Here is a 15104-nt window from a genome sequence, read left to right on the forward strand (position 1 = left end):
TGAATCCTAGAAAGATTGAGCTATAGGGTATTCAAAAATGATGTGACACTATATGTGCGCAAATGATTACTCTGAATATGATAACATTACCCCCAAAGGATCAGGTTATAACTTGGGGGTCCTTCTAGATAGTCAGTTATTCCTAGATAGGCAGGTTAAAACCATTGCTTTCCACATCCTGGTTACATCTCATACAGTGTATTAGTGGAATGTCCCTAGATGGGGGTACCTTGGCAGACATCGCAGTAACTAACAAAATTAGTACAAAAGACAGCAGCCATCTTCTATACCACCTGAATAGTGGTATGTATAATGTAGTAAATAAGTAAATTACTTTGAATCATTTTCCAAGCAGGCAGAGTAGGAGGAAGAATGTCCATGCTAAGTTTACAACTTGAATGGACAAGTTGTGAACAAGTGTATTCATTCAGGACAACCAGGTGCCTTCATAGGCACAATTAATTTCAAATGTTTTTGAAATTAAGACAGCTTGGGTTGCTATGGCCCATCATCATGACTAGACTGCATATATGATTCTTATGAATGTATGAAGCAGCCCTTGATGGCATAATTTAAAAGGCTGAAATCATAAATGTTTGCTTATTGGTTTATTTGCTGTAACTTGTATGCCATCTCAGTCTGATTCTAAGCAGCTGACAGTACAATACAACCCAGCCATAAATGCTTATCTAGGAGTAAGTCCTATTGAACCAATCAATCCCTCTTTATGAGAAAATAATTTGTTAAAATCCAATTTGTTTCTCTAATCCTCTGTGTTCCAATCTAACAAAACAAAACACAAGTAAGTAGATAACCTATTTTCAGTTTCCAAATAAAGATGAGTATTGTGTAAGATTTCAGGGTAAGAGTAACAAAAATATCCAGGTGACTGCTTTTTCTCATGTGTGCTCTACAGCTGGCTACTTTTAATTCTCTTCCAACACATTTGGAATTGCCAGCTTTAGCTTGAGGTAGTGACCATATGGGTGCTTCGTTCTAATCTAAAATGCTGTGACAGCTTCCACTAGATGGCACTTTAAGGATATAGCAACCAGTTAGAATATATTCCTTATGTTTATCTCTGTTAATTTTATTATTTAAAATAGGGATGCATAATATTCATTTATGTAGCTCCATTTTTCCAGGTTTTGACTTGAACGTTCCCAGGTGGAATATATTACTCTGAAAGCAGAGTGGTTGCAGCTTGGCCATCATTGTTTTTCATAATTTATTTTTATATGCTGTTTCTTAAAATGAATAAACATCTCTGGATTTCTGGATTTCAAAGACTTTGTAATTAGAATCAGGAATGGAAAGTCATAAGAAGTTGGGTAGCAATTTAAATATCCAATCTATTATGTATTAAATATCAGCTTAGTATATATATAATATATATACCTTGCTTATCACATTATTCCCATTTGTATTACATTATGTAAAGCATGGTAAGACCAAAAAACTCCACAACCTATAAATCTAGTTTATTCCACTAACATTCACTATACCTCTCCATATTGTTCCTTGAAAGCCATCCTGGATTCCACCATGCATTACCTTTTGTTCTCTAAATTCTCTTTATGAAGATCTCATAAATTTCATCCAACCACAACTTTCTTGATTGTCTCTTTCTCTCAGCTTATACACTCTTCATATATTTGGTTTTGCTATTAAATCCTCATTCATTTTCTCTATATCACCATACCACCTAAAGACAGACAGACAGACAGACCACTTGCTTTTGTATTCAATCCACATTAATTGGGATCAGAAATGATGGACAATTTTCCCCCAAATCCAACCTTTCCTCCTTGGGGAAGGTTATGAAGAAAGTGACGGGCTGTCAGTTACTAAGGGCTCTAGGAAGAAGCAGATTATCTGGATCCACAGTAGTCAGGGTTCAGGTCAGAGTACAGGATGGAAACCACACTGGTTGCTCAGATTGATAACTTGCAATGAGTCATGGATGGAAGGATCACAACCATCTTTGTTCTGCTAGACCTCTGTGGCCTTCAGTACTGTCAGCCCACAGCATCCTTAATTAGCTATATGGTTCAGGGCTGTGTATATCCCAAGTAAATTCTGCCTGCCTGACTCAGGTGAACAGAGAAGGTCTGTCAGGACATATGACATGAAGGAACAAAGAAACAGCCGTTCTCAGTAGCTGTTTTCCTCTTTTCGAACAGCTTAATCCCCAAGGCAAGTATGTCCCTAATGGCCCTCTGGAGAATGGTAATTTTGTATTCAATTTTTACACCACATAGAGTCTTAGCAATGGGTCAGTTGATAAATCTTATAAATATGTTTCAACATGCATCCATTTTTTGTCCTATCTCTTCTTGTTTTACTACATGCACTTCTTATGCACCCCATTGCCACTGTATTCAATTTTTATATTTCTCCTGGCATACCCAACTTTCACTTTCATATAACAGAAACCTCACAATACAGCACAAATTACCCACTACCTTTCTTCCAGCATTTTCCCATTTTTACTAAACATTTATCTACATGCTCTAGTTTTCTAGATTGAAAGATAAAGATGAAAAATAAAATACTCAATTGAGAAAGTTCAGAAAATGAGATGGATAGTATTACTGCTATCATATACATGGAATGTATTTATGGAATACTTGATGGTTACTTTATTCAAGTATTCAAAATACTTTTAATAGAAAATGAAGTTATCCTTCAACAGCTTATTCACTTCATGTAAGGCATGTGTGTTGAAAGTTTTAAACATTAAATATTTTATTACATGGGGTTTCAGGAAAATTGTTTATTTATTTTCCAGAGCTTCTAGGCTACTCCAATCCACTGACTCTGACCAGCGTACAACTCCCCAATATATAACTGGAATTAAAACCATTATGGAAATATAGTAACCTTTTAGAAGATAAATAATTTACAAGGCCAAAGAAGCTGCATAAATAGAAAAGGAAAAGGGGTAATAGCTCTGTAGCTACAAAGTGTTAACCTGGTTTACTCAGCCAGACTTTGAAGGCAAAAACAAGCAGAATCCCTGGAAATGTTCACTTTTTACAGCCATGTATCCAATTTCCTTCATTTCATATTCCTTTTCAGTACTTTTCTTTTGAACCAAATTGATTTCTTAGCATACGCTGAAGCTGGTAGTTTTCAGTTAATCAAGCTAACTCAGTACTATGATATTAAAGAAGCTCTAAAGCTGCTTTAACACTTTGAGGAATGATACATCACTTACTGTAATGTGCTTTGTGAAGAATCATTTTCACAAACTTTGTACAGCCCCAATAATTAACATATTCCAGGACACTAGCACAAAGAGAGTTCTGCTTCTCCTCTCTATATAGACCTGCAGTGTTCTCATGCTCTAGATAAAAATCTCCCTGTTACACTTTGAAGGGGTAAAAGATGACAGTGAATAAACTCTTGTCTTATTCTAACCCTTATTTTAGTAGTAAATACTTCATTGGAAGGTTTTTTCTTTTGTTTTTACTTTTTCCAACATTTTCCAAAGGAAAACAAATGCCTTGGGATTTTGTTTCTGAATCATTCTGGTTTCTTTCCCCCCAAGACTTCACATCTAAGTCCCATCACTCATTTCTTTGAAGCTTTTTCCAAGTATCCAATGGTGATCAAATGCACAAATCTAAACTCTTAATGGAAGTAAACTTTTGCTTCCTGTTAATGCTAAGGGGGAAATGAGATGTGAACCTTCATAGTATTCTCATCACGTAAATAAAATTTCTGTAGCAAGAACTTTGTTTTATCAAGTCCTGGTATTGCACAAATTGCTATCGTTTAGCAGGTTCATTGACAATGCATTTTGCAAGTCCTGCTTTATTCAGTAGAGATTTCTAGTAGAGTGCACAAAACTACAACTGACTTGTGGTTGTATAGGACAATGCTTTTGTATCCATTATTTCAATATACACTACCAAAATGTCAGGCATTACAACAGTGCAGTAAATATGTAAAACAAAACCTTGGCTCTGAATTTCTCACAGAGGGAGCCAGGTTTTATTCTCAGTGTAAAAATGATAACAGCATCTGTTTCCTCTTCCTTCTCCCCACACCGCAAACTGGTATGAAAAGCATCTTTTCCTAATATATGGGAGAAAGGGTGCATTCAGGAAACTAATTGGGATGCAGAATGAACTTCCCAACCTTTAAAAATTAAGTCAGCTCATTTCTGGAAGTCCTGTCCTTTTTAAAGTCATATTACTGTGTGAGGGGATGTTAAAAACTGAATATCAAAGGCATCTTCAGAATCCAATAATCAGCATTAAGAGATGAGCTCTACCCTTTATGTAGAGCAGCCTTTCTCGACCTTTTGACCCCGGAGGACCCCTTGAAATATTTTTCAGACCTTGGGGAACCCCTGCACATTCAGGCTCAAATATAGGCCAGAAGTTACAAAATTACTAAATTCATTTCATGTGTAGGGCTGTAAATATGCATTAACAGTGTTCTTAAACTAAAAATAAAGAATGAAACTTAACTCTTTAATGTGAAGTTGCCCAAATTTGAAATGATTTTTTAAGTAAATTGTGATCTCCCAGGGAACACCTAGTGCCCTCTTGTGGAACCTCAGGGTTCCATGGAACCCTGGTTGAGAAACCCTGCGTAGAGTCATGTTATGTCACAATGCATGTTCAAAAGTGGCAGAGCTTGCATCATACCATCATTTCATCATTTGCCACCCATTCTACCAGGATACCCAAACTAAGACTGAAAGCATGCTGCTATTTTTGGTATTACAGAAGTTTTCACATTATTACAGGTAGAACAAGACTCTGAAATAGACTCACATTTGCCTGTGAACATGTCCCCATCACAAGAAAGCAGCCCAGCAAAAAAGGTGAGGACATATCATGTAATCTTCAGCAGTAGGTCCTCTTTTCAGATCCATAAAAGTAATTATTATGTATACTTCCATATATACCTTTTTTGAATAATTAAATTGTCATTATATGTCATAGATAGCTTCAGCATTGTTCTTTATTGTTTTTTCCTCAAATCTTGTTTACGTTCCCTTTGCAAGATAACAGAAAACTGTCTTGAGAAATTTTATGTCATTTTGCCATTTTTAATTAGTTTTAATAAAAATTATTATTATTATTATTATTATTATTATTATTATCATCATCATCATTCTGTTTTTATGGAACAAAGAAAATATCAAAGCTAAAAAACACTCATATAATACTTTTATCTTGGTCACTGAAAAAAATTGAGAAAATATAAATCTGTCAAAATGGCAATCTTAATCAAAAAGCTAATAAAATCCACAGTTGTATGCCCAATTGTTTCCATGTTCTTTATACCATTCTTGGCTGAAATATAGCAGGGATCCAAAAATCTTTCAGAATTTTGAATCCAAGAAAAGATCATTTCAGTGTTAGGCCTAAAGAAAAGAAGTGAATCTATTTTTAAATAGATTCTAAAATAGTATTCTATTGCTATTTTCTATGGAAAGAATCAGGCTTTCCCATTGTTAATGAATTATCAGAGTAAGGAATTTTTCCAAGGATTACATAATAGTATATTAATGGAGTGATATAGTAATGAATTTGGAGGAGAGATGTATTTTTTTAAGTTCAGGTGATTACTGCTTTGACAATATTTCAAGCACAAATCATGTTGCATTTACAAAGATGAATTATTTGGAGGAAGGAGTCCATGTCCCATGTATATAGGTGAATCCAGTGCTAGAAAAACGTAGTATCCCTGCCAGAACATTCAAGTAAGATACTTGGATTGGAATCAACAGGTTGGCAGCAATTGCAAACTGCCAGATAAACACATGATTAATGAAATGCCCTGAACACATAATATTCTACAAGATGGTGCAATATTTCTCTTTTATAGATAGTTCCATTAAAGTTAGCAAGATAGGGACTGGAAGCCTTAATTACAGGTGTTTTTCAACTGTAATTAATTTTCAGGTTAAAATAATTGATTCCACAAAGCTGGTTTTCTCTGGAGTGTTGGTATTGTATTTGTATTTGTGTTGTATTTATATTGAAATGCATTCATTTATGAGTTGCCTAACATACGTTCCATAATATCTTCCACTTCTTATTTCAAGGAATATTCATTTAAGTGTTCACTTTTAGTCTAATTTTTCAGTTAATATTTGAAATATTGATTCAGTCCAAAACAAAGAGTTGCAGAAATATCTCTGTATCATGCCAGTGTCAAAATGTATTGCTGGGGTAGGCAAAGTTTTTTGGTCTGAGAACACATTAATAAAGCATATGCTGTACTGACTCATAGCATGGATGCCATAAGAACCTTTCCTATTCATTTCTTCACATGTTTATATATTTTCTTTGAAATGTCTAACAAAAACATTAAAAAAAAAAAAGTGTACTTTTTCTTTTTACTTCACAGGACCTTGTACTTACTCAGCTACCATCAAAGCCAATTCACAGGAAATTCCGACCTGAAAGCCACTTGCTGGAGAACCAGGAACTTTCTCCAACGAAAAGCGCAGCCACCTCTTCCTTGCCTACCATCAAATCTCACCATGCACTTCCAAAGTAAAAGGGCCGACTTATGCTACGACATGAGAAACTGGGAGAGGTGTGGGTTTTGTGACAACATAGAGGGGCTTAGATTTCCTTCAAAAGTAATATGGGAGAAAGTGCAAGTGAGCTACTTCGAAAATGTTTCTTCTTAGGACAACACACAATACACAAAAAACAGATAGAGATACAGCTTTGTTCTTAGTAGGTTAGGGAATGCAAACCCACTGCGAAAATGCCTGTGCTGCTAAAATATTACCCTCTGGACTACGCAGAGGACTTTCTAGAGAACAGTTAATCCATGGTTCAGTTGTGGGTGGAGAACACTGATGTTTTGCAAGAGCCTGCATAGAAAAAGTGTATGTCCCTTCCAGGCTTCTAATTCAGTTAACAGATGAGGACAGTGGAAATGTGCTGTAGCACTGATATGCACAGAAGCACTTCAAGCCACTGAATGTGCAGCATCAGTCCTTGCTTTTTCCAGAATGTTCTAAGACACAAGGAGCTACTGTAAATCACACCCTTTTAAGGTGTAGGTATTCGGAGGGGGGGGAGTGAACAATGTGGAAGGTTTGAAGTCTCCTTGGAACTGGTTGTGTGATCTGCAAGCAATATTCTTGTTTGAGCCTCACTTACAAAGAAGCATTTCCTACTGGCATAATAAATTAGAGGGAAATGCTTGAATTTTATTGATTAAAATAAACATATTTTAAACAGTTTCCCTGTGTGATAGGTCCCCCGTGCAAGCACTGAGTCATGTCTGACCCTTTGAGGGGACGCCGCTTTTGCGACATTTTCTTGGCAGACTATAGCAGGGTAGTTTGCCATTGCCTTCCCCGGTCATCACCTTGTTTTCCACAGCTAGAATGCTGAGAGATGGGGGAGAAGGCAGTTGGAGAGACTATCAATTTTTCAGGAAAATGCACTGGGAGATTCAAGAGCTCAAACTGTCCACTCTGTTTTAGAGAGACAGAGAGAGCAAACCAAGGACTCTTTTTCACATAAGCGTGTGTTTGCAAAATAAAGTACCTCCTTGGCTCACGTTGTCATTTAAGATCAGCCAACACTTCACTGAGAACTGTAAAAGGCCTCTCAGAAGGAATTCTGCTTACCTAGTGTTTTTGTTTGTTTTCTTCATTCTTTGGTTTCCTTTATAGATAAAATTGTAAATATATTTGTTTTAAAAAAAGTAGAATAGAAAGCTATAAAAGGTCCAGAGGATCATCTGCTGAAAAATCTGTTTTAGTTTAAGGCATCATAATTTAGGACAGATTTATATGTTATAAAGAAGAAGTAGGAAATGTAGTAGTGCATATAATAACAGATAGTTTCCCTGTGTGATAGGTCCCCCGTGCAAGCACTGAGTCATGTCTGACCCTTTGAGGGGACGCCGCTTTTGCGACATTTTCTTGGCAGACTATAGCAGGGTAGTTTGCCATTGCCTTCCCCGGTCATCACCTTCCCCAGCAAGCTGGGTACTCATTTTACCAACCTCGGAAGGATGGAAGGCTGAGTCGACCTGAGCCGGCCACCTGAGAGAGAATCCAGCTTCCACTGGGATTGAACCCAGGCTGTGGGGAGAGTTTCAGTTGCAATACTGCCGCCTACCACTCTGTACCACATGAGGCTGTTTCCCTACTTCTTTGTAATACATAAACTGCTTGAATTGGAAAAAAATAACGAAGAATTATTTAATAAGGAAAAACAAATGTATCTGGATGCAAATATTCTTAATAAAGTTTTGAGGGGAAAGAAATAGAATAGAAATTATAAGTCTGTTTTATAATATAAACTCTCTATATTGGGGAGCATATTTGCATTTAAAGCAGGTGTTATCATAGTGATTGCCCCTTAGTAAATAGAAGATGTAGCTATTGCTGATTTATGGTTTGTTTTATGCTGTCCAGAGTCACATCTAGTGATATAGGTGGCCATACAAATATGATAAATAAATAATAATAATGAGAGGGCAATTAGTTCAGTACATCACCATGTTGGATTAGAGATCCCTCCATTTGGAGTGATCTCAAACTGGGTTGGTGGATATTTAGGGAAATAGCCTTTTTAAAACCTGGAATTGGAAAAATGTTTACATTATAATGTTGCAGTACATACAATTTATGGACAAGTCTATACATGTCAGTCCAGAAAGATCTGAGGGAGACTTTAGGATATTGTCTATTTTGGGCCCCAAGTTCTTAGAAATAAAGGTGATTCTAGAGGCTGATGCTTTGCTTTGCAGTAGACCAGCTTCCTATTTTTTTAATTTAAAGAAAAAGGTTGGTTGGTTGGTTGGTTGGTTGGTTGGTAGGTAGGTAGGTAGGTAGGTAGGTAGGTAGGTAGAAAAATAGATAGATAGATAGATAGATAGATAGATAGATAGATAGATAGATAGATAGATAGATAGATAACAAGTCAGGTAGTAAAGAAGCAAGCACAAAGGAGACTCCTATTGGGAAATTAGATATCAGATTGGGGATCCTAGCACTAGTTGATTTATACTTACTTTCTACAGGAGCTACATATGTAAAGGTGCACGCCCCACCTTTTTTTGTTTGGCTTTAATTTAAGCACACCCATGTCCTTTTTGTCAATCACCTAGAATGTCCTGTTGATTAAAAATAGGAGTTGTCTTTGTCTCTGGCAGACAGTCTTCAAAACAGAAGAAAGCTATTCAGACTGCTATCCGTAAAAACAAAGAAGCCAATGCAGTGCTAGTTCGACTGAACAGTGAACTTCAGCAACAACTGAAGGTAAGGAATGCCTGTGCCTCTCTTGTGGATCTTTCTGCACTTGTACACAAAGAAAATGTAAGAATTGATATAAAATATAAATGCCCTTCTTGAAATAGAAGAATGGGTAGATGAGAACTGGATTGAAAAGGGACCTTCCATGAATTGAATATGCTTAAATATATTTATGGAAGCGATAAATATAAATGAGTTCCCTATATCCCCATGCCATCTTCTACACTGACAGAACGAGAAGCAACCCTACCACCACTCGTTCCTCTATATGAATACATGTTAGCATTTAAAAAACAGTTAAGACTTTCCTGACATGTGATGAGGGAATGCCCTTTTTGGCAGATACAATCCCATTATTCAGAATGTATTTGAAGTGGAAAGTAAGACACGTCTTCCTTGTAGTTAACTAAACCTTTTGAAGCAAAAGATACCTTGCTTCAGTGATACTTTGGGTTGTGGTGTTTAATATATCTAGTATATATATAGCACATAAGATATTCATCAGAATTCTTTTTCTTAACTGCAAATAAGTCAATTTCCTACAAATAAGATAACAAAGGAACTCCCTTAAATTAGCAAATATAAATTGTGAGACTACCATTTCTGAAATATAATTTATTTTATACCTACATCTGTGGAAAACAGTATCTGGGATGTTATGGATGTTAATCTTCCTTTCAGTGGTACTTCTTACCGAGTGATTGACTTGGGTAACTGACTGCATTTCTTTCATATTTACTAACCAAGATGAGTTAATGCAATGATGGTCCTTGAAACTCTTTATGAATGGTTGCATTCAGCTGATCAGCATTACAGCAGAGTTCAAAATAGTGCTAGATAGATCAAAAGAAGTCCATCCTTTTGCTTACAGGAACTCAAAGCATATTTTGGGGGGAAAAGTGTTGCTTAATATGTTGTATTGTTAACTTCTTGAGGAATCAAAATGTAAACTAAACTGAAAAATCAGGGCAATGATGGTGGAACATTCAAGTAACCCTAACAGACCAAGTTATCCAACATTTGAGTGTCAGTTTATTTTGTTATTGCTGTAGTTTATTGAAAGGACACATAGTGAAACTCAGAAATTGTAAAAGAATTCATAAATCTGCATTTTAAAGCAAGATTGTTTTTTATATATGCATGTTTCTGCCAAGCTGCCCTCTAATTATTTTATATCATTTACACTGTCTAGGAAGTTCACAAGGAACGAATTGCATTGGAAACTCAGTTGGAGCAACACCGACCTGTAACTGTCTTATGACATTTTTTACACACAGTTTGTTCTATGAAACATGACACTTTGTATAATATGTTGGTATTTTTTTTTCTAATAAGGCAGCTTCATCTGAAAAAAATAGTTGCCAGATTCTTCACCATTTCTTGTACCAGATACCTTACTGGCAAGAAGATGCACACCATCCTAATGTCAACCATTATACATAGACCATTTCCCCACTGATCCATCAGCAATATCTTATTCGAATTCCATCCTTGTTTTATTTCCAAAGGGCAGGGAGGGGACATTTAAAGTGTGTGTGTGTGTGTGTGTGTGTGTGTGTCTCCAAGAAATTAGTTTATATTTAGCTTCATGCTATCTTATGTTTTTTAGCTACTATTTTCATATGCTTTCCATGAGCATTTACGGAACATTGAACCTATCATGTACAATATCTTCCTGGTCCCCCCTCCCCCCTCTCCCGTTTTATGAATACTGATCACCTTTGGTAGGAAGCACAAATCTTGCTGAATTGATACAATATATCCACATTCCTCTCTTTATAACTTACCACTGCATATTAATTTCTTGTGTGTTTCCTGAAGCTGACATGCTGCCACTGTTGCCATAATTCTTCTGCAGTCTTGAGGGAAGCAATGTAGAATGGCCTGCCACAGTTTAATCTAGTTCATGGCATCTTGATGGATGGGGTATTATCCCAGACCATGAGGTGGCTAGACCATATGACTACCTGTAAACTGTTCCTACAAGTCATGTGTTTTTTCATGCTGCTGCAGCTGCTGCTTGAAGGCCACATACCTTGAAGTGGCCAAATGCAAGAAATGTGTCATAGCAGGTCACTTATTCACAACTGTGTGCTATGAAACTACTAGGCATTCTTGTTCATTGGTTGGTTATGTTAGCCCAATAGACTTGGTAGTTGTTCATTACATCAGTTCCAGTTATAAATTTTTCATTTTGCTACTTAAATTTCATCAAATCATTTACAAAAAAAGCAACACTGAAAGATTTGTTCTGTTGCTTACAACAAATATTAACATATTAGCAGCAGACCAGTAGTCATTATTTATAGGTTAACACAAATCTCATTTAAAACAGTAGCTTTGTATATAGAATTGTTCCTGTTTAACTGTTGAAGTTATCACCAGAGTCCACAAGTCATTTCCCCTCCATTTGTGATTAATGTCTCATTTTATTAATATCTTGGTCTGTTGTTACCTATCAATTCATTTAGCATGCTGAATCCCGAAAAATTCCCTTGAACCCAATAGAAACATGGTACAAGGGTGTAAGAATGCACCACATTGTCTGGCTTGCATTGAAATATATAGTACTCCTTGATTATTTTCATACTGGCATTACCATGACCACAAGGAAAGTGATCCTTTAGGGAAAGGGGCAGCTAGTAAAGCATTTTATCATTGATAAAAATTTTCATTTTTCTTGAAAATCATTGCTCATTACGGAAAATATCCTCATGATTTAGATTACTTGTAAAGGAGATTAATCAATTCACAAGAATAGGTATATAACTAATACTGACCATGCTACCTCATTAGAACTTTAGTGTTCAGGACAGTAGGCTACAGTACATCAGCTCCTGGGTTAAGAAGGACAACAGGATAAGGTTGTCTTTACTCACAAAAAGCAGCTAGCTGGCTACTGTTAAAACTTCATATGGGATTATATGGTCTGTGGATCTGAAACAGCAGGGTTCATTTTATAGCCCATATTATTCATTTTTAAAGTCCAAGTCTTATTAGCTTGTAAAGCCAGAGTACAATCCAGCATCACAAAATCCTGCCTATTTCCATTAAACTAACCAGGATATGCTTTCTCTTGTTTTCACAAAAAGAAAATCTTAATTGTGTTCTTGGCCCTAATCACATCTGTAACACATGATTTTATTTAATCCCTGCATCACAAGACAAGAAGACTCCTGTATAAAAAGCAATGCTGTCAAGTGGTGGTCACAGAAATATACTGCATAGACATCTGACTTTAATAAGAAGCCTTTCCTATGAACACAAAGTACACTTGGTTTAAAATTAAGTTTACACTTAAAAACTCAGGTTAAGTTAACAGATCCTCCAGCTGAGTTTTAGATTGCAAAACTTGTTCATAATTTTATTTTGATAATCAATTAATATACTCACACTAACCATATAAAGAACATTCCTAGGAGCTCAGTATATAAATCTTAAACAATGAGTAATTTTATGTAAACTTTTACATAAGACTACAATACAAACCTCACCAGTTTAAATATACTTCAAGCGGACATGAAACATAATGTCTTGATTGGTATTTATACAATGTTTTCTGAAATAGGAATCTGAAAGTCTTATGTATAATATAGAGCTGTTTAATCATTTCAAGGTACGTTTTCAACTTTTAGCTAAACTTCATGAGTGCAAAAATACTTAATTAACTAGACAAGTATACATGTTCTCTTTTTTTGGAAACAAGAATAATTATTGCCTATAACAATAAATTTAGAAATTCCCTCTGAACAATTGATAGTAGTATCCCTTTAAGTATCAGTAGTCTTCTGCTAGTATATTGCAATTATTTAGTCAGATGTATACTCCATGGGAGTGTGGTTTAGAGCACCTCACTTCTCCATCGATTCTCAACAGCTTCTTGCCAGTGTTGCAACAGGAAACTTTCCTATCATTGCTGCACCAACAGAAGTGAAGAGGTAGAATAGACCATATTCAAAAATGACATGTACATACAAGATTCAGAAACAGTCACCTCCTTCCTGTAAGGTGCATAAAACAAGGGTCAGGAATAATGCCAGTTCTGAAGTCGGCATAGTTAAATGTCTTCTAGAATAAGCTGCTATATAAATACTTAAGCTGCTTATATAATAGAAAATTTTCATTAGTGGTCTCATTTTAAGTAAAAAAAAAAAAACTAGGCTCCAATGACTTTACACTATGAGCATGATCAACCTTGTGGTTTTGGAACATGAACTGTAGTGTTCTAATATGTGTGTGTTTAAAATAATGTTTAGAATCCCAACTACAGGGGTGTGCACCTTGTGTCAGCTTTATTTGTTGTGTCAAGGGCCACATTCCGAAAGTGGGTAGGAACAAGGCTCGTTTGGGCCATTTCTGTAAGTTGGGCAATTTCATTAAGGTGTGAAATGGATGGCCACAAGCCTTTAAGGGACCAATTTTAGCTCTTAAAACCCTGAATTGCAAAAAAGAAAAAGGCTAATTTTGGGGACCAACAATTGGAGGATGTGCATGGGTGTCAGTTTTTGCATTGCAGCTCCAGTAGAAAATAAAACATAAAGGTTCTAAGTAACTGGAATGGGAAGGATAGGTGTTATTTTGTTTTCGTTTTTGGAGTGGGGAGAGTTCTACCTTAACTAAGCAGGCAAACATGTTCTGAATCCATAACTGCTTTTGGCAATGGAAGGAAAAGAAATGAATTACACTTGAACTAATAGGTTTGTTTGTTTGTTTTTTTAACGTTGTTACGTATTTTCCCTTCACAGTGTAAATACTATTTATGTTAGAATGGTCTGTGGTCAATTTTGATTTCTTATAGACTATGTATTGAATTTAATTCTGATGAAGATTTTATGGAAAATACTTTGGAAAAGAAATTCTTGCATTTTGAATAGCCTTAGAATAGGAGTAACACTGCCAAATCTTGAGTGTTTAGCACAGGCACACATCTACTTTGAAATAAATATTTTGGTTGCTAGCTCTATTTAGGAAAGACTGGTAAATAATTTGTGTACTCTATGAAATAAGAGAATCTATTTTGCTAGAGCATGATTATTGCAAGTGATTAACATTATAAAAATATGTTTTACTTGCTATTTGATGATACTGTGTTAATAAAATTATGTACTATGATTTGTTCCTCTACTGCCTTTTTAGTATAAAACAACCTTGAGATCATTACAATATTTTTTTCAAGCTGCCATACTGTGCTAAGAGAAGCACAGTAAATTCTTTGTCATTTCAGAAATACGATGCAGTAATATGTACATACCTGTGTATATGAAGTATTTTGGCATCCAGAATATATGAATACAGCAGTGCATTGAAAATTAAAGGGGGCAATAATTTATCTAAATATGTTCTGTGTCTGAAGCAATGTCATTCAAAAAAAAATTTTTTCTAAGAAACAGCAGAGCCCTTGAAATCACCTATTCAGTAGTTAGCAGCTGGATATCAGACTGATCTGACACTATTTGGTCACAGGTTTTACCACTAATGTATCTTTAATTAAATTATTTCTGCAATATTTTCACATCCATTAGCGCATACAACACATATAGGCTTTGGATGAATATTTCAATTTATAGAAATATTTTTATTTTCTATAGTAAGAGCAGGCACAACAAAACAGCAGACTCTTCTCTCAGTGCAATAATGATGGTTAGGGTAACACACTGTACTGAATCATAATGTGCTTCAGTTTGGGGTTAGCATGTTTTATAAACCTGGTCACTGCTGCCTATAAACCCTGGCTTATGACTGAACATGTTGGATGAACTCAGCCTAGAACATCACATTAAACAAATAATGGCTTACCATGGTTGTGAAAGCAGCCAACTTTTTTCACTTTTCTCCAAGTTTTAAAAGC

General features: G+C 35.6%; 1 protein-coding gene across 3 annotated transcripts in view; it reads left to right on the top strand.

The window, feature by feature from the left end:
• The window catches only part of REPS2 (RALBP1 associated Eps domain containing 2), an 84314-nt gene extending 69946 nt beyond the window's left edge, over nt 1-14368 (top strand). For 2 of the 3 annotated variants that reach the window (XM_063305138.1, XM_063305139.1), the window contains 4 exons: nt 4763-4840; nt 6376-6524; nt 9157-9262; nt 10449-14368. In XM_063305138.1, the coding sequence (XP_063161208.1) occupies nt 4763-4840; nt 6376-6524; nt 9157-9262; nt 10449-10517 (402 nt within the window). In that variant the 3' untranslated portion in view covers nt 10518-14368. The remainder of the gene's footprint in view (nt 1-4762; nt 4841-6375; nt 6525-9156; nt 9263-10448) is intronic. The other variant, XM_063305140.1, reaches the window with a different exon arrangement.
• The last annotated feature ends 736 nt before the right edge of the window (nt 14369-15104 follow it).

The sequence above is a fragment of the Candoia aspera genome, chromosome 5, assembly GCF_035149785.1.
Source record: "Candoia aspera isolate rCanAsp1 chromosome 5, rCanAsp1.hap2, whole genome shotgun sequence".
NCBI lineage: Eukaryota > Metazoa > Chordata > Lepidosauria > Squamata > Boidae > Candoia > Candoia aspera.